Raw genomic sequence first — 26,227 nt, 5'->3', positions numbered from 1 at the left:
TATATATATATATATATAAAGGGCCTGAAATAAATGAAAATAGAATGCCAAATCTATTAATTACTCCCTTTGTCCCACGAAAATTGATGTTTAGAATTTTTTACACATTTTAAGAAAACAATGATTATTGAATTTAAATATATATTTTTCTTTGACTAAAGAGATATTATTTAATTTTAAACTAATAACAATTTAAAATTTTAAATATTTTTAATAATTAGTTATTGAAATTTACAAAATATTAATCTTTATTGGATAAAAAATATATCAAAACATCAATTTTTGTGGGATAGAGGGATTTGTGGGATAGAGGGAGCAGCAGTTGAGAAGAGAAGAAAGAGAGCGTTATTGGTTCGATAAAGACAGATAATTTGACTTTCCCGATTTATTTGGTGGCCGCCTTACCCCTTTTTTTTTTTTTTTTTTTAATTATTCCCTTTCGATTTCATCATCATCCCCTTGTTCTTCTTTCTTCTTCTTCATCCTTGTTGATTTCGCCATCCATCTCATCGCAATAATAAAACTCTCTCTAGATTCTTGCAAAAATCATGGAGGATCATCATCATTATCAATGGAAGAAGGATTATTTGGTCTGATAAAAGAGACCGAGAAGGATAATCACGACGGAGGGAGGGGGTGGAGAGATCGGAGAAATGAAGGGGATGATTCCTTCCGCCGCGAAACTCCGTTTCCGATCTTCTTCAATCGATTCGTATTGCTTCGCTCATGAGGCTTTCTCCGATTGTATCATCATCATCTCCGTCTTCTCCGTCCATTTCTTATAGCCCATTTTTTTCTTCTTCCTGTAATAATAATAATCTCCCTTCCTCGATCTTTTGCTTCCTTTCAATTTCACCATTGTAATCTCACCTCAAAACCTCCTCTCCGCTCCCTACTTTTGTTCAATTGGTTTGTTTGTTTTGTTTGTGCATACACATACATATATGGCTTCTGGTTCTGGATTTTTAGGTCAGATATCGTCCATGGAAGAGGCTGATTTCGCCGAGAAAGATCCTTCTGGCCGTTACATCAGGGTACCTCACCTTTTTTTTTTTTTTTTTTTTTTTTTTTTTTTATCCTCTCTGATTCTCTATGAAACTTCGTTTGATTCATGTGTACAAATTTGCATTCAATCTAATTTTTTTGAATTATGAGGAAAATGATCAGAACGTTTTGACCTAGTTTGAATGACTTCTCTTTGAATTAGCTAATAGCAATGTGTGTTTCGTTTACTGATATATTGCGTTTCAACTTTTAATCTGTGTTACACATACATTTTGGAACAATCAACTTTAAGTATCATGTTGCATTGTTGTTTTGTATAGTATATATGGTGGAAAAACAAAAGAGTGATTCATCTATTCGTTTTTTTTTTTTGTTTCCATTCTTCAGTATGATGATGTCCTGGGGAGGGGAGCTTTCAAGACTGTGTATGGTTCCTACACCCTATGCTTTTGTGTTTTTTGTTCCAAAGGAAAACTTGTTTGTTAACTCCCCCATCCATATATATATATATATATACCAGATATAAGGCGTTTGACGAAGTAGACGGGATTGAAGTTGCTTGGAACCTAGTTAGCATTGAGGATGTAATGCAGATGCCTGGTCAACTTGAAAGGCTCTATTCTGAAGTTCATCTACTAAAAGCTCTTAAACATGAAAACATCATCAAACTCTTCTACTCTTGGGTTGACGAAAAGAACAAGACTATTAACATGATCACTGAGCTTTTCACCTCTGGTAGTCTCCGGCTGTAAGTATCTATCTCCTCCTCACTTTCTCTTCTCTTATTATGATCCTTCGCTTTTTTGTTTTCTTCTCATTACCATTTCTTTCGATGCGCCAAGATACCGTAAGAAGCATAGGAAGGTCGATCCCAAGGCCATCAAGAACTGGGCAAGGCAGATTCTTAAAGGCTTGAACTATTTGCATTCTCAGACTCCTCCTGTTATTCACCGGGATCTTAAGTGTGACAATATATTTGTCAATGGAAATACTGGAGAGGTCAAAATTGGAGATCTCGGACTCGCAACTGTTCTGCAGCAACCCACTGCACGAAGTGTGATAGGTAGTAATACACCAAAAAAATATATATCCTCCTTCCTAGACCCTTGAAAATCTACTGTAGCTGAAATTTTTTGAGCGTATTCAGGTACTCCTGAATTCATGGCTCCTGAGCTGTATGAAGAGGAATACAATGAGCTTGTGGACATCTATTCTTTTGGCATGTGTATGTTGGAGATGGTAACCTGTGAATATCCATACAACGAGTGCAGAAACCAGGCTCAAATTTATAAGAAGGTCACCTCGGTAAGTCTTCCACGATCTTGACTTTTCATCACAATTATTTGTTGAAGCTGGGCTCCCCTTTGATGAAACTTTGCATTTGCAGGGTATAAAGCCGCAATCTCTCAACAAAGTTGATGATCCTCAAGTTAGGCAATTTATAGAGAAATGTCTTCTTCCTGCCTCTTTAAGACCAACTGCTCTAGATCTCTCCAAGGACCCGTTTCTTGCAAGAGATGGGTGCAAGGACTCTGCTCTTCTTGCTTCATCAAGCACAGCATCTAAACCTGTGAGACCACCACAGCCTGAACATCTTCCCATGGATGTGGATCATAACGAGAATAGGAGTGTCTCCAGTGGCTCCTCTCGTAAAAGCAATGAAGACTACTCATGGTGCCAAACCATTGAACTTCAGAGGTTTGCAGAGGATAAGGAGTTCAGGTTGAGAGGAGAGAGGAGTGATGATGTCACGGCAGCAATGCTTCTGCGTATTGCTGGCTCATCTGGTTCGTTTGCTATAACAAATACCTTCTATCCAGACTCAGTCTTGTCACAGTTTTCATTTGCTGAATCAATTGAATGTCCTAATACAGGTAAATGTAGAATCGTACACTTTGCATTCTATCTGCACTCAGACACAGCTAAGGCAATCGCTGAGGAAATGGTTGAGGAACTGCATCTAACAAGCGAAGAAGTTGTTGTAATTGCTGACATGATAGATGACTTGATGATGCAACTTAACTCTGACCGAACCTCGTCGCATCATGATCAAAACTCTCCACATGTAGCCATTGACGATCATGAAGCAGCAAATCAGCAAACTGTGAACTCGAAAGATGAAGAAGCTGCAGGACAATCAATGAAGTCAGACATATCCGCAGACTATTACTTACCCTTCTCTTCAAACGACGCAAACGCTGCCATGGAGGCTGGTCGAGATGCAGAGTCGATGAACTCGTTTCTGGATTCTTGCTCAATGATGTCAACCATCTACAATCTTTCCATTTCAGACAATGACTACCCAGAAGACCTCAAGACTGAACTGAACTTGATCGAGTCACAGTTTAATCAATCCTTCCAAGATCTACTGAAACTGAAAGAGGATGCTATAGAGAACGCAAAGCGGAAATGGATTACGAAAAAGCAAAAAGCTGTGATCATCTCCTGATTTTGATATTTACTCTTCTTTTGGTGTCTTCTCTTCCCCTGAGATTAGTGTTACATTACATTTGGTGTTTGGATATATTTGATTTGATGTAAAGAATTTTTTTTACTTGACAAACTAAAAAAAAAAAAAAAAAAAAAAAAACTGTTAAAGAAGCTAACATTTATTTAAAAGGTAGACAGATTTTGCACATAATTGTTCCAGAGATTAGATGCGATCTCATCTCTTAGCCTTAAACTATCTCCAACTTCGTCTGGTGGAAACCCATGTTCATGCCCCTCTTCTAAAGCCGCCACTCCTCTATCTCCTCCTGCTTCCGGCATAGTCTCTTCTTCAAACATTCTAAACACCATATTCATCTGGTTTCTCCAAGCGGACGTAGTTGTGCAGTGCACAAGCCGCAATCACTAGCTTCACTTGTGTTTGCAGAGGATACGGTGGAGCTGATGTCAGAATCGGAAACCGTTCTTTCAAAGCTCCAAAAGTCCTGCGAATAGCTCGATGCAACAACTTGTGTCGCTCATTGAACATTTCCTTTGCTTCTTCTTCTCCTGAGTTGGTTGAAACACCGTGATACGGCGCGAGAAAGCCAGGAAGATTCGGGTACTTGTGATCTACAATGTAGTATTTGCCTTGAGGGACTCCTAACTTGTTACGCCGAGACAAAGCTGCAGTGAGAACTTGTTGATCAGAAGCTGAACCTTCCCAACCAGCTAACACGTAACGGAACCTAAGATCGAAGGAAGAGGCTGCAAGAACGTTTTGGGTAAGAAGTCCATTGCAGTTCCGAAACGGACCTTGCTCGTCGACTCCAACCATAACAGGTATATGAAAGCTATCAACAACGCCAACACAGTCTTTGAAATAAGGATAGAATCTAGGATCATCATCCTCTAAGGTATCAGAATCCGGATTGGATTGAAACAAATCAACGGAGATTGCAATAACTGCATTCAGAACATTGTTGAAGTGGCGGCTGATGGTTTCACCAGAGTAACAGAAGAGTTCTTGAACAGCTCGAGTTCGAAGATTATGACCAATGATGAACAGAAAGATTGTTAACTGTTCCTCGATCTTGATACGGTTAGTGTGACGCAATAAGCCTCTGGTCTGAAAGAGATCACAGACCTTATAGAAGACAGGCTTGTCCATTCGGAAATTATCAAAACATTGTTCGTTTGGACCATTGAGGATTTGGTATACGAACTTGTTACCATCGGGGATTGGAGTAAACAGCTTCTTCTTTGTCTCCTTCGCCTGAGATCGCCATAGATGCTTCTTTAGCGACGCAGCTAAACAATCTCGATCTCGGAACTATCTGAAAGCGATGATAAGAGAGAGAATAAAAATGTTCGACGATATGTCCTTTTTTTTTTTTTTGGGGGGGGGGGGGGGGGTAAATATCAATTTATAAACTGATTTTCTTTTTCTTTGGTCAAATAAACTTTTTTTTTCCTACAAATTATGAAACTTAAATATTCAAATGTTTTTTTGACCAAAGTTAATATATTTTGTAATTAAAACTAGGTTCGGACTGGCACGTACGTGCGGGGTCATATTTATCAATATAATTCAAATTTAAATTGGTTTAGTTTTAGTAAATTTGTGAATATTTGAAATAGTTATGATTTCACTACAAAGTTTTAATCCAAGTATGCCCGGATCAAACTTGAACCAAATTAGTAACTGTTAGATTTTTATTAAACCCGTATACTATTAAATCAAATAAAAATTAACAAAAAATCAAACTTTTCAAATGGGATAACCTAAATAATCAAGCTGTGCAAACACACCTCGATAGGTATATCCCGCAACAAATTTAATATTTTTTTGACCCATATAAAACCCGTTTCGTGAAACCCACATGAGTAATGTGGGACACACCTATAGATGTGTGTTTGCCCAACTTGATAATTTAGGGTATTCCATATATTTTTTTCCTAATTTATATAAAATATTTAAAGGGATTGGGTAAGAGATTCAAACGTCGTATTTCCATTTGGATATCATCATAAAGTAGATATTTACCCTTTTCCAAGTTGACACTTAATCAAATTAGTTAGGTTTTGAGAACTGAATATAGTTAAAAAAAAAAAAACACATTCGGGAGATTCTTGATGTAGGACATTTTCGATATAAGACAAACTTTTATTCCCGATTGGAAAAAGGATGGGACAGAAGCAAAAATTACCGAAGTCCCGCATTTTGCAAAAACACAAAGATAAATTATAGTATATTTATATATTATATAATATAATAAAAATATTACAAAATTAATTGAATTTTTTATTCTTGTTATTTTATGTATGGTTCATCTATATTGGAGCACACTTTAATTTTAATGTCTTTAATTGTTATTTTGAACATTGTTAGGCTATATAATTTGGACAAAAAAAACATGTTACATATAAGAATGTAAGCAGTAATTTATGGTAAGTCTAATATGTTAATTTATAGTTATTAATTTATCAAATTATAAGCTGATCCATAAAAACAATTTGGGACCAAGAAAAATAATATTGTTTATCAATTATTAATTTTTTTTTTAGAAAGATTCATTTATATGGTTTTAAAATGTTGAAAAAATTCATAGATAAGTTTAAAAATAAAACATTGATCCTTTTCAGAAAACTGTTTGGCAAATTTGTCAATTATCATCACACAATTTATTATAAATTTCCAAATTATAAATTACGGGGTGGACATTATTATGAAAAAACCAAATGACTTAAAACAAAAAAAAAGAGCAATGACAATGTTGAGTAGTAAAAGGGACAAAAAAAAATGGAAAATAGATGGCTAACTACATGAAGTATAGGTGAATACATGGTCACACATACTAATTATATTATTGTATACTCAACTACATGAAGTATATGTATTACATGGTCACATGTATGAACTATATAACGTCATGTGTTCAACACCATAGACATACAATCTGGTATACTGATTGATTAATTCCGGTGAAGACTGGTGTTGACTCCGGCATTGACCAAAAAAATATTAAATCATTTATGGTTTTTATTAATGAAAAAATATTCTATTCAATATCTAATTATTTTTATATATTTCCTAAATATATCTTAAATGTAAACTAGAGAACCCAAACCTTAAAAAAATTTCTAAAAATTAATTTAATATATTGTAATTGTGTTAAAAAGGGTAAAAATGAAAATGTTCATATGTTAAAAGTAAATATTGTGAATTTTTGCTGTTGTTGTTTATATGTTAATTCAATATCTAAAGATATTTTTAAATATATTTCCTAAATATATCCTAAATGTAATATAGAGAACCCAAACCTTAAAAAAAATTTCTAAAAATTAATTTAACATATTGTAATTATGTAAAAGAGAGTAAAATGAAAATGTTCATATGTTAAAAGTAAATATTGTTAATTTTTTGTTGTTTATATGTTATTTTGAGTATGTAAATTTTAAAGTAAAGAGTGTATAATTTTTTATATAACATTTACCATGCAAAATTTAGAGTAAAGAGTCATATACTCAACATTTTGCATATTATTTTCTAATGAAAGTAGTTGAATTTGATTTTCTTGATTTTGTAGTAATTAAATAATCTGATTATGGGAGATATATATATATATATATATCTTGAAAATAATTATAAATTGTTGTTATATCTTGAAAATCATTATAATTGATTTTATATCTTGAATATTATTATAAATGATTTTTTTATCTTGAAAATAATTATAAATGATATTTATTTAACTATTTACTTTAGCTTGAAAAATAAAAAGTAATTAATTATAAGATTGAATATATTAGAGATATATAAAAAAATATTTGGATATTGAATAGAAAATTTTTTTTAATCATGAAAACCCATAAATAATTTACTATAATAATTTTTTTTTAATATAGAATTTTTTTTTAAGTGTTGGTCAAAGCCGGAGTCAACGTTGGTCTTCGCTGGAGTCAACATCGGTCTTCGCCGGAGTCAATTGACCGGTGTAATGAATTATATGTCTATGATGTTGACCGCATAACGTCATATAGTTCATGCATGTGGCCATGTAATACATATACTTTATGTAGTTAAATATACAATAGTATACTTGGCATGTGTAACCATGTATTCACCAATAGTTCGTGTAGCTAACCATCTTTTTCCAAAAAAAATCATCAGATAACGTTATTTAAAACAAAAACAGAGATATTGTTTTTTTATTAAAAAAATCAGAGACATTTATTATCTCTTCCTTCGTCTCTTTTCCCCTTCCTCCTTCTGTATTTCTTCTGAATCTCATCGATTTGATTCACGACATGCATGTCTCTTCCTGATTCTCTCCCTTCATCTTCTTTTTATTCTCCTGTGACCCGCGAAGAAACCGGGTTTCACGCTTACCACGGAATCTTTTCGAGTACGATTACTGCCATGGGAGCGTGTTTGCATCTGGGAACGTGAGAGATAGTTCGACTTCCTGAGAATTGGTCTTGCGTTGTCGTCGTCGCTACCTTCTATAAGTTTGGTGAGATCGAATTTTTCAATCGATGCTTTGTATTCGTTGCGTGAATGTTTGATTAAGATGTAAGAGATATATAATTCTAATTTTATCACTTTGTATATTTTTTAGCCAGATCTGATTTGAAGAAGCTGCAACAAAGTTTAAATGATTTGATCGTTTTGGTTGATGAAGTCTGTCCTACTGATTTCTTGGGGTGAGGTAATTTTGATTTTGCAGCTGAATTTCCAAAAGTTTGTTTCAAACTTGCCTCAAGTATAGAGAAGAAATGAAACTTTTTTTCACGGTTAACTGTTTGTTCATCTAATCCGTGATTTTTGTTAATTTCCAGATTCTCATAATCTCAGACCAGTTGATTTATTAACTCTAAACATGCAAGAAATGGTAATCTCCTTCGCTCTAAGGTATCTCTTTTTTTTTTTGGGTCAAACAAATGCATCTATTATAATCAAACCCGTAGATTAACGTATTGTTCTTTTTGATAGTAAACTAAATGATGTTCTTGTTGCCAAACACCCAACACTAATTATAAACATCTGATTTATTTTTCTTCACAACATTGTTTTTTTTCTTTTTGGATTAGTAGAGAGTAAAACAAATAAGTTAAGCAAGACTATGGCTGCATATGTGGCTGCAATCAAATATCTCTGTGATCAACTTGACTCTATTGGTTCTCCTCTCAATGAACATGAAAAAATATTTAGTGCTTTATCTAGTCTAGGGAAAGAGTATGAATCCATTTGTACTGTGATAAAATTATCCCTTGTAGAAATGGTTGTACAGTTCGTCGTTATAGTGCAAACAAATGAAAAAAAAGGTCTCACCTTTAAAAACTCATTACTTGCAGGAGTAAAGATCAAAGTTATTGGATGAGTCTTATATGGGGAAAATCGGTATTTTCATACCCCAGCTAAGGGGGTATGTTGAATTCATACACCAACTATAACACTGAGTAAATCCATACACAAAGTTTAGTAAAATTCAAATTGGCTGCACCAACTCGACAAACAGTGTAAGAACATGCACAAGTCGTGACAGTGTTATCTGACCGTTAACAGCTGCTTACGTGGATGCCACGTAATAAACGACGTCGTATTGAGATACAAAAGAAAGAGCTTCTTTTGTCCAAAATGACGTCGTTTCCATTGTCTTCTTCCTTTTTACTTCTTTCACGAGTCGAGAGAAAGTTTGTTCAATTGATTTGGGGATTTTTAGAACATTTAGGGTTTTTGGGCGAAATCGATTAAGATGTCTTCATCATCAGCTTCTTCAAGTGAGTAATTGAGAACATAATGTGTTTAGTTTCCTTGTCTTTGTGTATTTTGATAGAAATATTATTTGATTGTGAATTGGTGAATCCGTTATTTGGTGAAGGAGTGAGCAGCGACAGAGTCAATGTCATTGGAAGAGGAATCCCACGAAAATGTAGATGTGGTCGATTCTCTGTAATGAGAACTTCAAACACAATGAAAAATTCTGGAAGACTCAGAAAAGTTATTGTAAGATCTCCACTAATGGCATTTCCCGTGCTTTGTTGATAGCATTGTTGTAAGACTCAGAAAAGTTATTAGAAACATCTTCACAACTGGATTTGCAGCCAAAGAAGGCACGACTACAGTTTCGCGGATTCCTTTGCATGACAGCCTCATACACTCCTTCATCAAACTTCTTCAATTCGTCAATGGCTTTGTTATACTCTGATGCATTAAAACTCTTCGCAACTGCCCAATACAACTTCTTTGGCAAATCTTTACCTGGATAAACTCTTCTAAGGTTACCATAGATATGGCGTGCACACATTCAGTGTTCTCACCTTCATTTATTAACTTCAGCTCTGAAAAATCTTCAAATGAATACTTATACCAGATTTTCTGCCCATAAAGAGGATCGTCCAATGCCGCCATCAGATTAGTCACAACACTTTCTGGTTTGCTTTCAAGGGTTAGAGCCGATCCTCCAACATAAGTAATTTTTTTCCCATCAACAACTCCAAACTCTCCACCATTGTGGCATTGGAATATGACATCCTCATCGGAGCTGAAAAAAAACTTAAAAGAATTAGAGAGTTTTCTAAATAAACACTCCTAAGTATCTCAATTAAGAAAATCCCTAAATTATAAAAACCCTAAAAATTGAATTAAAATTACCTCATTTTCCGATGACAATACGGTTAACAACACTTTATACACTCTCCATGGTCGACAATCGTTGCTAATTGAATCAATTGACCAATTGATTTTGATTTATTGGTGAAAAGAAGAGAAGAAACATGAGTCGGGATTGAGAAACATAACTCGAGTCGGGAAAGAAGAAGTAGATGGCTTAGCAAGAAGACAATGGAAACGACGTCGTTTTGGACAAAAGAAGCTCTTTCTTTCGTATCTCAATACGACGTCGTTTATTACGTGGCATCCACGTAAGCAGCTGTTAACGGTCAGATAACACCGTTACGGCTTGTGCATGTTCTTGCACCGTTTGTCGAGTTGGTGCAGCCAATTTGAATTTTACTAAACTTTGTGTATGGATTTACTCAGTGTTATATCTGGTGTATGAATTCTACATACCCCGTAGCTGGGGTATGAAAATACCGATTCCCTTCTTATATGGTTCTCCGCGCGATCCAAGTAAACTGCTAATTTTTTTTTTTTATCAACAAAGGAAATTAGCTCAAATGAGCTAATTTAGAGGAAAGTCACCTACAAGTAAACTACTAATTTCTTGAGAAAAAATGTGAAAAACTGCACTATGTGGAATATAATTATGGATATTGGTAGAATTCCTTGTGAATTTCGGGTTTGAGAGTTGTGAGATGGTGTAGGCCTCCTTGTATTAGATGTTTGAGGAGCACCGTTTAATACTTGGACCAGTTAAATCTTTTTGTTCTTCACCTTGTTTTACATATTGACAATAGTGACATAATTAGTTTAATATATTGATAAACAATGCTTGAGAATAAAGAAAATAAACTTACTTTGGAATCGAGTGTTTTTTTTTTTTTTTGTGTTTGGAAGTATTGTGTTTGTTCTTGAGTAGAGGTCTGTATTTATAGAACTAATGGAGATAGTTTGGTGAAATGGTATAATTCTAGAATATGCTTATTCGATAATAACGATGAGATACGGTAATATATTTTTTTTACATAAATTCTAACTCTTAAATCCGTGTTAGTTGCTAAAATTTAGAGGATAAGAATATTTTAGTTGATACAATTTTAAAAGGTAGGAATCATAAAATATATTTTCAGTTATTGTTTTCCTTTGATAGTAAGATTATGTTTGATATAAACTGATTTTGAGAAGATTTATTGCTATCTTTAAATCAGAGATCATCGTTATGATAAAGTGATAAAGTCATATTTGGAAAGTTTTTACAATGATTAAGTCACATGTTTTAAAATAATATAGATTTAATGGTGAATTGGAGATTATGAAAATAATACAGTCCGATTTGGATGCTATAAAATGATTTTGAGAAGTTTGTGGGAATTTTCATTGCCATCTTTGTTATAAGTATTTAATGGTGAATTGGAGATAATGGAAATGATACAATCTGATTTGGATAGTTTTTGAGATGAATAAGTTTCCGGTATTTAAATTAATTATGAGTTAGGTTTGTTCTTCAGATAATTTCGGGATTGCTTAATTATTTACGTGTTTTGTTATACTTATTTCCTAATTATTTTATGAAATTTTTATAGGTTTCTATGACATAATCTGTTTGGAAACGTGTAAGGCCATGAATGGAAGATGGTTTTTAAATGGTTTTTAGATTATAGATTTTGGTTTTTAGTTTTTGGTTTTTGATTTTGAGATTTTAGTTTTTTGTAACAAAGTTATTTTTAAAATAATTACATAAAGAAACATAAAAAAATAAAAAGAATCGTAATTTTTCCTTAAAATCTGTAATTATGTGGATTCTAGTTTTTGTTAATATTTGTAAAGAAAAGCTAAAAACTAGTTTTCCTATTTTTTAGGAAATCTATTTAATGTAAAATCTTGAATGGAGAAAAAATTGGTTTTTGAAAAACAAAATCCAAAAACTATAGTAGAATCTACTTGACATTGAAGGCCTAAAGCTTAATCAAGATCCGAATAGTGTTATACGTAGTTGATAAAATCCGTATAAGGTCCGCGTCTTTTGATTAATATTTTTACCAATTTGTCCTTCTGTGTTTTTTTTCTTCTTCTTTGTTTATGTAAATCGTAGGGGCATATAATGGAATACTTGTTTTGTTTTGTTTTTTTTTTTATGCCTAGGTGTAGTCCCCAATAGAATTTCTATAAACCTTAGAAGAAAATAAATCACAAAACGTTTTGATTTTTGAAAATATGATTCCATTCAAAGAAAAATCATTCAATGGGTTTCTCAGCTCACTTAATGAAAACAGAAATTGTATACAAAATTCTCTCTCTCCCTCTCTCAATGGGTTAATGGGCAAAATGATTATGTGATGCTGAGTTAGAGAGTGAGGGCGGTTCGAGCCATGGATAAAGCGCCGTCGTAGGATTGGTTTCCGCCGATAAAGCCACTCATGTGGACGAAGACACAACCGGGAATCTCAGCAGCTTTAGAGAGTTCTTCATCCCTAAGGCCTCTCCATTTCTCAGGCAGAGGCTTCCGGTTCTCAAACCTGTCTGGTGCAACCGCCACTGCTTGAACTCTCCACTGCTTTGCTCGTTCGTCCTGTTTTTTTTTTCACATTTCAGACCAGTTTTAAAGATCTATTATTTAATGACAGATGCTATCTTAGAAGGTTGGTGTACCTGGTAGATGACGTATTTGATGAGAGGCTCAATCTTCATTTCTTGCTCAAGCTCGAACAAATGAAGCTTCCACTGCTCACAAGAGAACCAGAGTTATAATCTTAAGACTCCAAATAGTACTGGCATCGATAAGCGGAATGGAGGTATTGAAACACTTACAGGGCAGAATTTATTCAATATCATGATCTCACCACTGGGGTCTGTCTTGAATCTTTCTTCAAGGCACTGAATCACAATTGATCGAGCCGGTAACCATGATCTTGCATGAAACTGGACACTCTACAACACAATGTAAAAGAAGCTATCGTAAGTTTTGTTTATGAAACATGTTATGTCTCTAGGAAACTACCATTGCAGTGGACATAGAAAGCAAGCACATATAGTGTTATATAAAAGAGAACTTACTTCGAGGAACTCTTTTCCAGCTAGAGCCATTGCACGCTGGAAAGCTTCATTCTCCTTCTCTTGTGACTGGTCAGGGTCAATCCAATCCAGATTTAATCTCCCAACCCTTGGGGAGAGATGTGTGTTGTTCACATATCTTGGAGGCTGGTCTGTATCATACCGATTTATTCCGTTGTCCACAGCATCAATTGCCTGTTAATATTAAGCAACATAAAGTCATCAAAACAAACAAGAATTGATATCCATATGAAGAATAACCAAATAATGGCACTTAGAGCAAGCCAACAATGATAAAAGGAAACTAAATTTTTCAGTTAAAAATGGAAAATATGCAATCACCTCCATGAAGCTCTTGTAGACAGCTAAAAACAACCGAAGAACATCAGGGTGGTCTTGATCAACATTAAGCTCCTTAGCTATGATCTCCTTACCAAAATGCTGAAGTATAACCAACAACAACAACAGTAAGAACTTAAAAATTGAAATCTTAGTGAGAATTACAGCAAGCAAACACCATGGTGTACTGTAGGTTGTTTATAACCTTGTAAACAAGACCAGCACTACTGAGCTTAGTGTTGAAGCCATGCCCAAACACTTCTTCAAAACCTTTCTGGTGATGATCATAACGGTCATGCTCCGGATCATAAACACCTCCAACATCAAGCACTGCATCAAGTTCTGCCAATATCTACATGTAACATACAACAAACGAGAATCTTATCCACCACCACCTCACAAATGACCATAAAAAAAAAACCCTAATTCCAAAATCTGAAGAAGGCAATTTCTAGCAACTAATCAACGACTAATTTCTTAAACAGTCTGAGGATTGTTTTTGTGATTGTTACCTTAGGTTCACGAGAACGGACGATATCGGCGCCGGAGAATTTATCGACGAGGCGAATCATGAAGCAGCCGAGAGCTTCGTCGCAGTGAAAGCTTCCATTATGAGTACCAACTTTCTTGACGGAAAGCTCTGAAGGAGAAGGGGAGGTAGCAGTGGAGTAAACCCTAACGACGCTTGAAGGAGCCATTGCTGCTACGAGAGGAGGAAGACGAAGTTGGAACAAGGACAAGTTTCTGATTAAACCTTTCGTTACCGGAAACATCTCACGAAATCTGATACAATGTCAAATGGGCCTCTTCCACCTTTTTATACGACGCTTAATAGAATAGGCCCATGGGCCGCTGATGTTTGTTTTGTTTTTTTTTTTTTTTTAACTTGCATTTAATTTGCAAAGTCATCAAATTCAAATAAAGGTTAATTACGTTGGTGTATAAAAAATTCAAATGTGGAAAAAAAAATTGATTTTGTTTTCGTCTTTATCAAATTAAAAACTCGAATATAGAGGAATATTAAATTAACAAAGCTAACTAGATGAGGACCCGTGCTAAAACACGGGTTGAAATTCTTTTTATTTATATTATAATTTTAGAATAAAATATAATTTATATGATTATTTTTAAAAATATTTTTGGATAAAACATTATGCAATAAAATCATATGCTAAATATAATGACTTGAAAAAAATATCTATTTTGTAAGTTTTATATTGTTAATTTTGTAATTTTAGGTATGAAAAATGGTTATGTTTGTTGTTTCTTTTTATTTTAATTTTTGAACATGTTTGGTGAATTTTTTTTAATATAACTCGTACTTAGATAAGATTTTATTTTCAGTTGCACAATAAGATCTCGGAAATCACGATTAAATGTGTTAAATTGCCAAGATTTTATTCTTTTTTACGTCTAAAAATATATTTTTATGTCTAATAGTATATATTTTGTAACAATACATGGAATACTAAAAATTTTAAGAAATTGTATAAATCATTAGAATTTTCTCTTTAAGAAAATTCTTTGGGATATTCTTAAGTGTATTCATATTAGCCCCACAGATTAACCAATTAATCAATAACGTTTTTTTGTAACCAACCTATATTTAGTGTATAATATTCATTTATTTTCATCTGTGTGTCTTTTTGGGGGGGGGGGGGGGGTTCTTAATTTTCATCGTCACTGTTTTTACCCTACAATGCAAAAAAACATAAAAGACAAATCAAAACTACATTGTAGGATTTGAAAGACTTTCTCTTTGTAATAAAGACAGTAAAGTTACCTTGGAATGTTTCTCAAAATGGATTCTTTTCTTAGATGAAAAGTCTTCAGATGTGTTTCTGAAGAATCGAAGTGTCTCAATATCACCATTTGCAATGCTAGCTTCAAGCTACCCACCCAAAAAAAACAAACAAGATTAAAAACACCTAAGTATGTTGTAGCAATCAAGGAGCTTGATTAAAGACAGAAGAATAATCAGAACCTGAACATGAATAATGCCCAAGACAATGCTTGTAATTGGTAACCAGCTATCTTCTGGAGAAATAGACAGATTCGAACTGCAAAACATTTGGATACAACCAGATGACCAAAGTCACATAAACACGAAACAATTTGGATTCTTCAAAGATGTGAACAATGTAACAAAATGTATCATAAGCATAACAAAATGTGTAACAAAGAGATGATTACCTCAAGTAAGGAAGAAGATAAACAAGAGCATATACAGCATAACGAGATTTCCCAGTGTCAAGCCAAGCAAAGACCCAACTCTACTCTCTCCATTTCATCAAAAAGAAAATTCGAATTTGTTTAGAGTTTTGATTCTAGGAGAGATTTCTTTTTTATACATAGGAATTTTTAGAGAAATGAAAACAAACCAGCCAATTGAAGTAAGGGATGAAGCTGATGATTCCCATAGCAGCTAATCTCAAATCAGTTGAAACAATCGCTGAGTTCTCTTCTTCTTCTTCCTCCTCATCGTTGACTCGTTTCGCCACTGGAAAAACAAATGAACTGAGGATACAAGCACCAATGGCGGTTACTAGTGGTGCGTCCTGTGAAAACTCCGCTTTGCAAATTACCTTCCTACATAGCTGACAAGTAAAGAAAGGAACAAGTTATTTGAGATATCTCGAGGAATTATTCTAGGAGGAGATTTGGTGGCTTTGATCGATCACCTTGTTAGGGTTTTGTAAGGGATAGGCTAGAGTAGGGCGCGGCGACGGAGACGAAGAAGAAAGTAGCCGAGGCTTGGTGTACGGAGAGGCGGAGGATGAAAGTCCGCAAATCGAGAGACACGACAGAGACGCCATTGTTTTTGAGCTTTTCGAGCTCGGTGGATCCTTCGGAAAGTGACAGCGATTTACGAGAGAGAGAGTGAAGAGGCGGAGTTTTAATGGGCCGTTAAAGCCTACAACACACTTATGGGCTCAACATTTATACCATCGAATTTTTTATTGGGAATTTTGAGACACACAGAAAGAAAAAAAAAAAAAAAAACATTAATCCCATTGTAATTTCAAAAAAGAGAAAAAGAAAAATTATGTTTGAAAATGAGAATTCTTTGCAACAAAAATATTTCACTAAGATCATACATCACAAGACTAACAATGAAATAGCAAAAATAATTAAGAAAAAAGGTTTGAGGTTTTGTTAACCGGTGATAATACCGGCTAAAACATCACTCTTCCCTCTCGCGTAAATTGTGTAAACCAAACGAATCGCATCCAGCCATCCATCTAATGACTCCCATGAATCTGCGACCTGTTTTCCAATTCAATTGTTTCATTTGGTTCACCACAGAACAACTAACAATCCAAATGATACCCGGTTCCAATAGTTCCTAAACCAAAAACAGGATTTTGGAGGCTTACCAAGAAGACTGGGCCATGAATGGTATCAATGCAGAGACCAGCACCAGGAGGTAGAGTAAGATCAGCACAAGGGGTCACTGACACAATCTCTGTTATATTCACTTTTACCGTCTTCTTCTCCACGTTTGTGCTCATTGTTTCTGATTTTCCTGACAGGTTTCGTCCCATTTCTCTTGGTTCAGGTTTCAGTACCTACACGACACCGGGTTATGTAACGACTTTGAATCTCTATTGAAACACTATTCACCATCTTGCGCCTCTCGGTAGATAGTTCTACGGATACGCAAACTGAGAGTGTACCTGTAGAAGCCTCTCGTGATTGAGTTCAAACTCCGTGCGTTGCCAATCACTGTGAGGAGCAAGTGAGTTGCCCACGGGTGGTGCGGTTAGATATCCAACTTTTAAATGTGGTAGAGGTAGCTGCCAAAATAAATTACTTTTGGTCATTTCCACAAATAAAATATCAACTTGATTTTGTGTGGAAGTAGGAATGTACCATGGAGCGAACAAGCCTCAAAGCGCTGCTGTAAACCTGGACCAGTAAAAGAATCAGCCTAACCCAAAGAAGTTGAAGAGATGAATCTAAGTCTGGCACTAAATCTTATGTTAAAGAAATATGACTCATTCATCTTTGATTCCAGCACAAAATGAAGATAAGCTTACTGAGTAACTTGGCTTCAACGAATGAGCTGCAGCAATGTAGATGGCAGATTGGCTGTATAACTCACCAGGAGGCATGTCTTTGCCGTTTCCCGAACCCCCAGTTCTAAGTGTGTCTTCTGCTAATCCATACTGTAAATGTGTTATAAGGAGCGGTCAATTAACTGGATTGAAATCAAATCATAACCTGCGGCTGCGTGTAAGAGTTTTGTCAAAAAAAAATTCAAGCAGAACTTACAAGAACAGTTCCAAGGTTGTATATGGCTCGATGGAAATCAAATTGCAACCTGATTGCTGCCCGAAACTGTATGGTAAAACAAGTGTAAAGGAGAATAAGAAATCAATCATGCATATCAGTCCAAAGTTAACATTAGTTCAAAATTCGAATAAGCACCTTGCTAATGGCAGTTCGAACAACCTTTTCCTTCTCCCTAGCTGGAACAATTTGACTGAGTTCCTAATGAAAAACCCAGGGAATATTCCTAATTTCTTAGCATCATATTTTTTTTTGTTCTGAAATAGGCACATCTTTATAAATCACAGCAATTCATGGAGATAAGCAAATGTCACTCAATTACCTGCAGCGCCAGTCCCCAGTTGTTTAAGGCCTGCAGAAATTGATAGTTTAAATCATATCTCAGATAATCAAAAGACGAAAAATATTGAACTAGCCAATTGATGACACATGCTTAAAAAGGACATAACATAGTTGACAAAGGTTTGGTTTAAACAAGACGGTATATGAAGTTTGTACATCAGATGAAGTGGATGAAGGACAATACCTGGGAACTGTTCCAATTTAGCTGGACAGCTTTTTCATAATTATTAGTTGCCTGGAAACAGAATGCCAAACAAACACTTCTTTAGTATTAGAAGTTGAGATCAAACTACAGTATATATAGGTTTCACAATTAGCAGGATAAGGTCATGTCAGTCCTGATATCATATGCAATATTACTTACCTGTTCCCATAATTCTTCAGCCTCCTTTGTGCGACCACGCATCTTTGCCCTATCAGAAATTGCAATAGCCCAGTTGTAGTAAGCCTGTCAAAGATGCAAACACGTCATACATAAAAGTTGAAGCCATTTATGCACGGAAGATAACAACTATCTTGGTTATGATTGTGAAAGTTATTATATTGACTTTGCAGTTACATCAACCAGAAACAGATCTAGTGTCCTATTCACACATACATCATAAAGCGTCGGGCAGAGGCGGGTTGCCTCATCGTACTTCTTACAAGCTTCCTCAAGCAAATCATCTTTAGAAGGTGAAACAGAATCTGGGCTGACATTATCAGCACTTTCCTGTGGAGATACATATGACAAGTAATGAATTCAGTATCATTCCCAGTAATAGCATATGAACGAAAGAAGTTCTGGTCTCCCCAAAGACTGACACTTCTAAGCTCTTACAGACAATACTTATATCTCATGCCCAGTGTTTATGAATTTTAAATGTATGTTTCAGCTATCTCTCGATTGTTTCCTTCAACACTTGCAAGCAAATTCTAGAACAAATCTAATTCAGCTCTTTAATTACTTCCATATGAATATGTCCAACGAAAGCCAATCACATATAAGAGAGAATAAGAGATCAAGAGGGACTGAAAGAGAGAACTGTTAAATACTACTCTAAACAAAAAGAAACCAAACCTGGAGAATAAGCGCCCAGTTGTATAATGCATCATGATCATCTGGATTTCTCTCTATTGCACTAGCATACCTACAAAGTTGCAGCTTATAACTTCAGCTCCCAAAACAGCACAAACATAAAATATCAAGCTTTCCAATGCGCAACAATGAAACTATTTTACTAAATCTCTGTATCTATAATCTAACTCAGTGGTCAACCAACTAACTTTGAAACAAAGCAAAAACTTCCATGATTGCAATTCTTGTCTAAACTTAATCAGGAGATGGAAAGTGTAAACATACTTGCGGGCAGCAAATGCAAGAACACGCTGGCGAGATCGGCCCTCTTCGTCGTTAACTTGGATCCTGTTAATCAGATCCATTGCAGGATTGTTCTCAGCTGGTTGAGAAGCACTTTCTCGACTGAACAAAATCACAAGACAAAGCACAAACAAAGTTAACCAAATCAGCTCAAATCAGCTGAAAATTAAAGAGAAAGAGAGAGAAGAAACCTAAAGGGAGAAACGGAACTGTGAGGAGTGCCATCTCCTTCCTCGCTTTTCAATTCGCTAAGCAACTCTCTCATGGTAAAGGTCTTGTTCCCCTCATCTTCTTTCTTCAGAACAGAAGAAGAAGAAGAAGACTCCTTATCAACCTCCTTCGACCGGATCGGGATCTCCTCGGATCCTCCCGGAGACAGATCCACATCGGTTAACTCCGGTTTCGCATCGGTTATCACAGATTGTACTTCCTCCGGCTTTACCTCAGATTGTACTTCCTCCGGCTTCGCATCGGTTACCTCAGATTGTACTCCTTCCGGCTTTACCTCAGATTGTACTTCCTCCGGCGTCGCATCGGTCACCTCCACCGTCGCATCCGTTTCTATTTCCGGAATTTTTCCGGCAAGTTTGGGCTCAGTTTGGAGTTGTGGTTCCGGAGTCGGATTTTGTTCGGTTTCTGACTCACTTGGTGCCGTTCCATTTTGCAATTGAGGCTCTTCAACAGTATCCGCCATAAGAGAAGATGATTAACAGAGGTTGCAGTACGAGACTGATCACAAAATAAATCTAAGTCTCAAGCGGAGGAAGAAGAAGAAGAGATCCGATATTTTGGAAAATGGAAAAAAGAAAACGAAGAATTGTTTGTTACGGTAAATACCTCTAGCTTAACCAGAGGCTCCTAAGACCAAATAAAGTCAAATCCTTCTTTTCACCGCAGCAGGTTCCATCCCTATGGCTTACAATATTTCTATTGTACATTTTGATTTAGCAAATAATGAAGAAGACATTTTCAAGCGTTTTTGGACAATGTTGTTTTTATTACATTTTATGTAACAATAACAAAGAGGGCAACAAACAAGTAAAAGAGACGGAACACGGGTGAGATATATAATTCTTAGATCTTGTCGTGAAGATTGACGACTAAGTCATGAGCATCGTCTAGAAGTTTCCAAACATCAAGATGACCAGCCATGCTGTTACATTCCTTCATTATCTCATCCATCCCACTGTATTTCTCTATGATCGTCTTTCTCCTCTGCAATACACTCGCAGCTATCGCATAAAGCAACAAATCTTCTGTAGGCGGTGCTCGTAACCGGATTCTCCCCCATGTAGCCTTCGCAATCCCAGTTCGTATCGCAGCTTGATCTGCCCACATTACTTCCCAGAGACACAGCGTCTGCTCAAAGGTTAGTTCTCTTCTGAAAAGAACAACCACCATACGGTATACAAAGAAACAGTCTTCTGCTTCAAGGTTCTCCAAGTGTCGGTACAAGTGAATGTCTTTGAATTTGATGATTTTCGATACCATTGAGAGTTGTCGCCTGATGCCAACCTCGTCCAGCCGGAAATTATGACGTGCTTTACTCATGAACCCGACAAAGCACCAGAATGCTAAGACGTCATCTTCCATCACTGCGATTAAAGGAGATAGTAAGTCGCTCATTCCTTGACAGTAACCGATTTCTGGATCGTAGACTGCGTAGGCTTCTAAGATCCCGACCAGGCGGGCTGCATGGAATATCCGGCAGGGTTCCAAGTGGTCGTAGTCATTGAGACCAACCTGTATGGCTATACCCCGGGCTTTTGTCTCAGAAACAGCAGCTTGAGACGGTGAGTAGGGCACCCATTCGTCATTTGCTCTCACGGCATCCAGGCGGATAATTCTCTGCCATGTTGTGATGAAATCCTCGTCTGCAGCCTGTGATTTTGGCTTTGATGATGGAGACGAATTGTCTTTCTCTTGGTTAACAGTATTGTTGTTTTCTGCTTCTTCGTTAGCTAGAAGAGGTGAAGTCTCGGTGTCTTCAGGGTTGGTTGAGTCTGAGTCATTAGTTGTGATGAAATCCTCGTCTGCAGCCTGTGATTTTGGCTTTGATGATGGAGACGAATTGTCTTTTTCTTGGTTAACAGTATTGTTGTTTTCTGCTTCTTCGTTAGCTAGAAGAGGTGAAGTCTCGGTTTCTTCAGGGTTGGTTGAGTCTGAGTCATTCGTTGTGATGAAATCCTCGTCTGCAGCCTGTGATTTTGGCTTTGATGATGGAGACAAATTGTCTTCTTCATGGTTAACAGTATTGTGGCTTTCTGCTTCTTCGTTAGCTAGAAGAGGTGAAGTCTCGGTTTCTTCAGGGTTGGTTGAGTCTGAGTCATTAGCAGCAGCATCTTCAATGGTGACATCACTCTTTTCACAGTTCTCATCCTGCCCAATGGATTCGGAATTTACCTTCTCTGATTCCTCTACGGTGACGGATCTTGTGGAACTATCGACTTCCTCAATATCATGGGAATCAAGAACTTGACTGTCTCCAGTATTACTGTTCTGAGCTGTCTGCTCTGAGTCGCAGCCATTTTCATTGCGTTCATGAATCTCGCGACACTGTCTCCGCAGGTTTTCATATTCCGTCCTGCATAATTACCAGATATATACAAAGTTACTTATGAACTGACTCGAAATCTAAGTGATAGGAGTTCCAAACTACTACTTATAGTCCTAGTTTTATCAAAACATTACCAGCGGCCACCTAAGAGAAAAGAGAAATATGGGAAACGTAATATTGGTGGAAAGTTGAGAAGACATAAAACTCTAATAAGTAAAAAGCGAACGTACTGTTTCAGCTGTCGAATAGAATCTCTTTCTTCCTTGGTGCTGTTTAGGTCATACCTGTGAGAGGTAAGAAGAAAAAGGTTACAATGTGTCGGGATAATAAAGAGTGAGTACTAATAGCTTACACAGGATCATTATAAAAGTAAATGGAATGTAGAACGGCTTGCGAGTTTGGCATAACTAGGACTAATCTTATAAATCAGTCTTGGAAGGAAAACATAAAGGCCCCATCTCCTAGACGTATGCTTTACTGTTGCACTATTTATTCAACCTTAAACCTAAATAACATCAATAGCCAACCCCAAAGAAAAATCTACACTTCAAACGTTTAGAACATGCATGCGTATGATGAACATAAGGCCGAACAGAAAAATCCTCACAGTGGCCACAAAAGACAAAAGTATATATAAAACAAGGAACAGTGACAAAGATGCTGATTCTTACACTCCAAGGAGAAACGGCCAAACCTCTGGTCTGATGCTTGGATGTACACCCTGAAACAAAAAAAAAATGAATATATCAAGGCATAATGGGAAAATTTGGTTAAAATAAGAGTTTCAAAAGGTTATCAATGCCTCAATACTCATTAGTGCATAATTCTTGTTTAGCAACATACCCCACTACGAACTTTCTTCAGAAATTTGACACCTCCATCACTGAGTCGCCCTTCCTCTGTGAAGAAAGCATTCCACAGTTCAGGTTGAAGAACATGCTTTCTTCTCCTCAGTGACCAAGGTGATCCAATGCTTCCTCTGAAGAAGTGAAATGATCAGGAAATGAGCAACTTAAGTAGTAACAAAAAGCTTTCTTGAAACAAATAAGACAGAGTCTACGAATGTAGAATATGGCCAGGAACATGTTCAGCAATCAAAAGCTTGTGTGTCTGATAAAATTGCAAGAGAGGAAACACGAATAAAGCTTGGAAGTTTCAGACTTCCCCCTGAGGACCTTCCTAGAAAATCGATCTGCTTGTTCGTTACTGACAAAGAGAGCATATCATACAAAAGAAAACCCAACAAACAACCTCAAAGTAAACATTAGCCTCAAAAATCAAAATCATTACACGCATCAGAGTCTATGAATATAGAATATGGCCAGGAGACATTATAGTGGAAATACGAATCAGCTAACATTGGACCAAGAGCTCAACCACAGATAACTAACTAACAGAGCATTCTTCGAAACTAAAGGCATGGGGATCTAGTCTCAATGTTCTAACAGTTGGAAGAAGCTTCCAGGAATGTAAATCAGCAAAAAATTTGGTGAGGTTAACAAAGAAACCGATCAAATCTCTGGGTACCAAATGACTACTTAACTAAGCAACTAGTAGTTAACAATTTGATTAGAACATAATCAGATCTTTAAGGTATATATATACATATACCTACGAGAGTAGACGACGGTGAGAGTCACGGCCAGACCGGCCATGACGGTGACTGCGACAGCTAAACCAACATTCGAAGGAGCAATAGCCGACGACCATAATCCGCCGGAGTAGCCGTTTCTCGCGCCGCCACCGCTGCTACCGTCGGCAAAGACGATCCATTTCCCGGCGAGGACCAGGGAGAAGAAGACCTTCGTCAATCGTAGTCGCGGAAACATCATCCCCAAACTAGGGATTGTGCTCCCTTTGTTTGCTCCAAGATTTCTTCTGATGATTTCTCAGAGAATCATAGCAATTTCCTATGCTTGTTGAATTGAAATTTTTGATGTATTGAAAAAGTCGGAGGTCGTTTATAGAAACTAGGCCCACTTATTTAATAGGCCTTCATGCAGTTGGGCCTAAAACATACCACTCGTATTAAGTTAAGAAGTTAAGCTGATTAATTAATCATATATATAATAGCAGAGTTTTCTCTCGTTCTAACCTATCCACATCAGCTTTCATCTCAACATAATATATTTTTTTTAAGCCCACAAAGCAATATCTCAGCAGCCTAATAACATGCAAATTTAAAATCCAATGTTTATGTAATACCACATGTTACTTGAGTTATACCAAATAAAAACCCCAGTTAACAAATGTAAATTGTAAAGTCTATAACATGACCGGAAAAAAACCCATCACGAGATGAAATGTTCGGTTCACAAGAGACAAAAATTCGTTCGGTTCGCTTCGAAAATCACCGTTATTTTTTACAGGGGCTATGAATCTATGATATTTTATAGATCTAAACAATACAAACGGTAGGTTTCCCATCAACTTATTCCCATGATTAAGGTGCTTAAATGCATCACTAAAATCTGCCATCGATTGTCAATTTTTTTATTTTCTTTTATTGTTTCATATCCTCCATTAGATAACAAAAACGTTACATATGAGTTCTCTATTCTCTTCACCCTCTCACTATAAAAAGTGTTATTTGACATCAAAACCTAACAATTCCCAAACCAATAGTTCTCAACACATCTTACCTTTGAAATTCAAAATAGCTTATGTTGATGTTGTTGTAACTCCTGTTCAACCCGATTACTTCACGTTTGTTGATTTACCTCTTGCACGCTCTTCTCAACAGGTTGTTGGTCGGCTCTTACGCTATCGGGATGCACAAAATATTAAAAAAAAAAAAAAAGGGCGATTCCATGGGCATAGTACTCTTCTTGCTCGATGAGAAGGTAACATATAATAATCTCCTTCTCTTTATAATTTAGGTTGAACGTTGAACAATGGCCCCACATTCCACACAACTTTGAACCAACCCTAAAGCTCTGATGCAAGTGCGCGCGGTGGAGAAGACCAAAGACTCCAATGAATGAAAGTGCAGATGACGCAAGTTATGCTCTCCAAGCATGGTTCCAAGAACCCAAGACTCCAATGCACATCTGGTGGAGAAGACCCTCAAACGCCGTGATAACGTAAAACAGAGATTAGAATCAAAAGATCCAAATAGATTCAAAAGAAACAAGTAACCGATAGATTGACACAACGTTCATAGTAAACGCAGTCTCAACATCTCATCTGTAAGAGTCTCCAATGGAGATCCAACAAAACGATGAGGAAGATAGAGTCTAGAGAATTCTAGAGAAAGATTACAAATCCAGATAATTGCCTAATGAAAGCAAGAGCTAACATGTGCTCTATATACTCTGTGAAAACATAAACAGAGTTATAACGTTTACTAAAATGATTCACGGCGTTAACGGCTAACGACTCCAGCCCTTTGTCTCACGTGTTTCTCTTATTCTTCTTATCTTGACCACCCATGTGTAGACTCTCGTTTTACTATATTACGCCGTCACGAGTAGTCAAACACACCATCTCCCGTCGTCCCCAAAATTCCACAATCAAGCAACTTTTTCTTAAAGTTTTGTTTTGTTAAAACTTTTTCCTAAAGTCTAATTATGTTTTCCATTTTCCTTCGCTTCTTGATCTATCAAAAACTAAGTTTCATATTTTCATAAAGGGGATTATATTTTCATAAATTTTTATAGTTTCAATTGCTTACATGTTGTCGCAGCTCATCATATTTATTCATTTTACCTCCATACATATAAAACAACCTTAATACAATACAAGTCAGACTAAATTAAAGCCCCTAAATTAGACATATATTCTATGCTCATCTAAGTCAAAATTCAAATCTTATAAGTTATAATTACTTTATCGTTGGAATGAGTTATATTTTGACAAAAATATAATCCAACAAAAACTTAGACATTGATAATATACAAAAAGTTGAACATTAAGATACATTGATGAATCATTTAGAACAATAATTATTTACTTAATATCTACAAAGCAAATTTGAACAAACTTAGGACTAGAGAACAAATAAAAACCTAAATAATTAACACAAAACGACCCAAACAAGTAAAGCATGACTCAAGCTTATTAGTAACACAAAACAAAAAGATTGATTTCAAAAATATTTTAAAATATGACAATAAAAACAAAATGAGGAAACATATAAAACATGAGTACACGTAGAGAAAAAAATAACAAAATGGTTACCTTATTTATAACACTGGTTTTAAGTTTAGATTAATAATTTAACAGTAAA

General features: G+C 35.9%; 5 protein-coding genes and 1 pseudogene across 6 annotated transcripts; 1 reads left to right on the top strand and 5 right to left on the bottom strand.

Moving 5' to 3' along the window:
- Positions 1-379: 379 nt before the first annotated feature.
- Positions 380-3,606, top strand: LOC104729660 (serine/threonine-protein kinase WNK8). Its single transcript, XM_010448624.3, has 8 exons — positions 380-805; positions 970-1,034; positions 1,393-1,430; positions 1,526-1,753; positions 1,848-2,068; positions 2,153-2,310; positions 2,393-2,792; positions 2,880-3,606. Exons 1-8 carry the CDS (start codon positions 727-729, stop codon positions 3,452-3,454), a joined length of 1,764 nt encoding a protein of 587 aa, XP_010446926.2. The 5' UTR covers positions 380-726; the 3' UTR covers positions 3,455-3,606.
- On the bottom strand, positions 3,597-4,811 carry LOC147934663 (uncharacterized; annotated as a pseudogene).
- A 7,449-nt stretch (positions 4,812-12,260) lies between these two features.
- LOC104724567 (uncharacterized) lies at positions 12,261-14,457 on the bottom strand. Its single transcript, XM_087473746.1, has 7 exons — positions 13,960-14,457; positions 13,653-13,799; positions 13,451-13,549; positions 13,112-13,303; positions 12,866-12,985; positions 12,707-12,778; positions 12,261-12,626 (listed from the first exon to the last, which is right to left on the bottom strand). Exons 1-7 carry the CDS (start codon positions 14,218-14,220, stop codon positions 12,402-12,404), a joined length of 1,116 nt encoding a protein of 371 aa, XP_087329872.1. The 5' UTR covers positions 14,221-14,457; the 3' UTR covers positions 12,261-12,401.
- A 456-nt stretch (positions 14,458-14,913) lies between these two features.
- LOC104728470 (uncharacterized) lies at positions 14,914-16,356 on the bottom strand. Of its 2 annotated transcripts, none has more exons than XR_015571741.1 (6): positions 16,129-16,356; positions 15,829-16,044; positions 15,641-15,727; positions 15,432-15,507; positions 15,231-15,338; positions 14,914-15,141 (listed from the first exon to the last, which is right to left on the bottom strand). XR_015571741.1 is itself a non-coding variant. In XM_087473747.1 (6 exons), exons 1-6 carry the CDS (start codon positions 16,261-16,263, stop codon positions 15,115-15,117), a joined length of 642 nt encoding a protein of 213 aa, XP_087329873.1. In that variant the 5' UTR covers positions 16,264-16,351; the 3' UTR covers positions 14,914-15,114. The 2 variants fall into 2 exon arrangements, 1 of the variants encoding a protein (XP_087329873.1); XM_087473747.1 differs by having other exon boundaries at positions 15,641-15,720; positions 16,129-16,351.
- Positions 16,357-16,448: 92 nt separating this feature from the next.
- Positions 16,449-20,332, bottom strand: LOC104724566 (protein HLB1). The gene is made up of 14 exons (XM_010443074.3): positions 19,634-20,332; positions 19,425-19,544; positions 19,143-19,212; positions 18,681-18,794; positions 18,447-18,530; positions 18,267-18,317; positions 18,063-18,092; positions 17,879-17,941; positions 17,723-17,788; positions 17,488-17,616; positions 17,321-17,356; positions 17,125-17,244; positions 16,825-17,016; positions 16,449-16,714 (listed from the first exon to the last, which is right to left on the bottom strand). The coding sequence occupies exons 1-14, from the start codon at positions 20,134-20,136 to the stop codon at positions 16,604-16,606; spliced, it is 1,689 nt and encodes a 562-aa protein (XP_010441376.1). The 5' UTR covers positions 20,137-20,332; the 3' UTR covers positions 16,449-16,603.
- Positions 20,333-20,385: 53 nt separating this feature from the next.
- On the bottom strand, positions 20,386-25,278 carry LOC104724564 (rab GTPase-activating protein 22). Its single transcript, XM_087473745.1, has 6 exons — positions 24,642-25,278; positions 23,611-24,008; positions 22,843-22,978; positions 22,671-22,720; positions 22,230-22,283; positions 20,386-22,026 (listed from the first exon to the last, which is right to left on the bottom strand). The coding sequence occupies exons 2-6, from the start codon at positions 23,829-23,831 to the stop codon at positions 20,517-20,519; spliced, it is 1,971 nt and encodes a 656-aa protein (XP_087329871.1). The 5' UTR covers positions 23,832-24,008; positions 24,642-25,278; the 3' UTR covers positions 20,386-20,516.
- Between the last annotated feature and the right edge of the window lie 949 nt (positions 25,279-26,227).

Source organism: Camelina sativa, chromosome 11 (assembly GCF_030686135.1).
Source record: "Camelina sativa cultivar CO46 ecotype springtype chromosome 11, ASM3068613v1".
In the NCBI taxonomy this organism is placed as follows: domain Eukaryota; kingdom Viridiplantae; phylum Streptophyta; class Magnoliopsida; order Brassicales; family Brassicaceae; genus Camelina; species Camelina sativa.
This window is presented reverse-complemented; position numbering and strand designations above follow the sequence as displayed.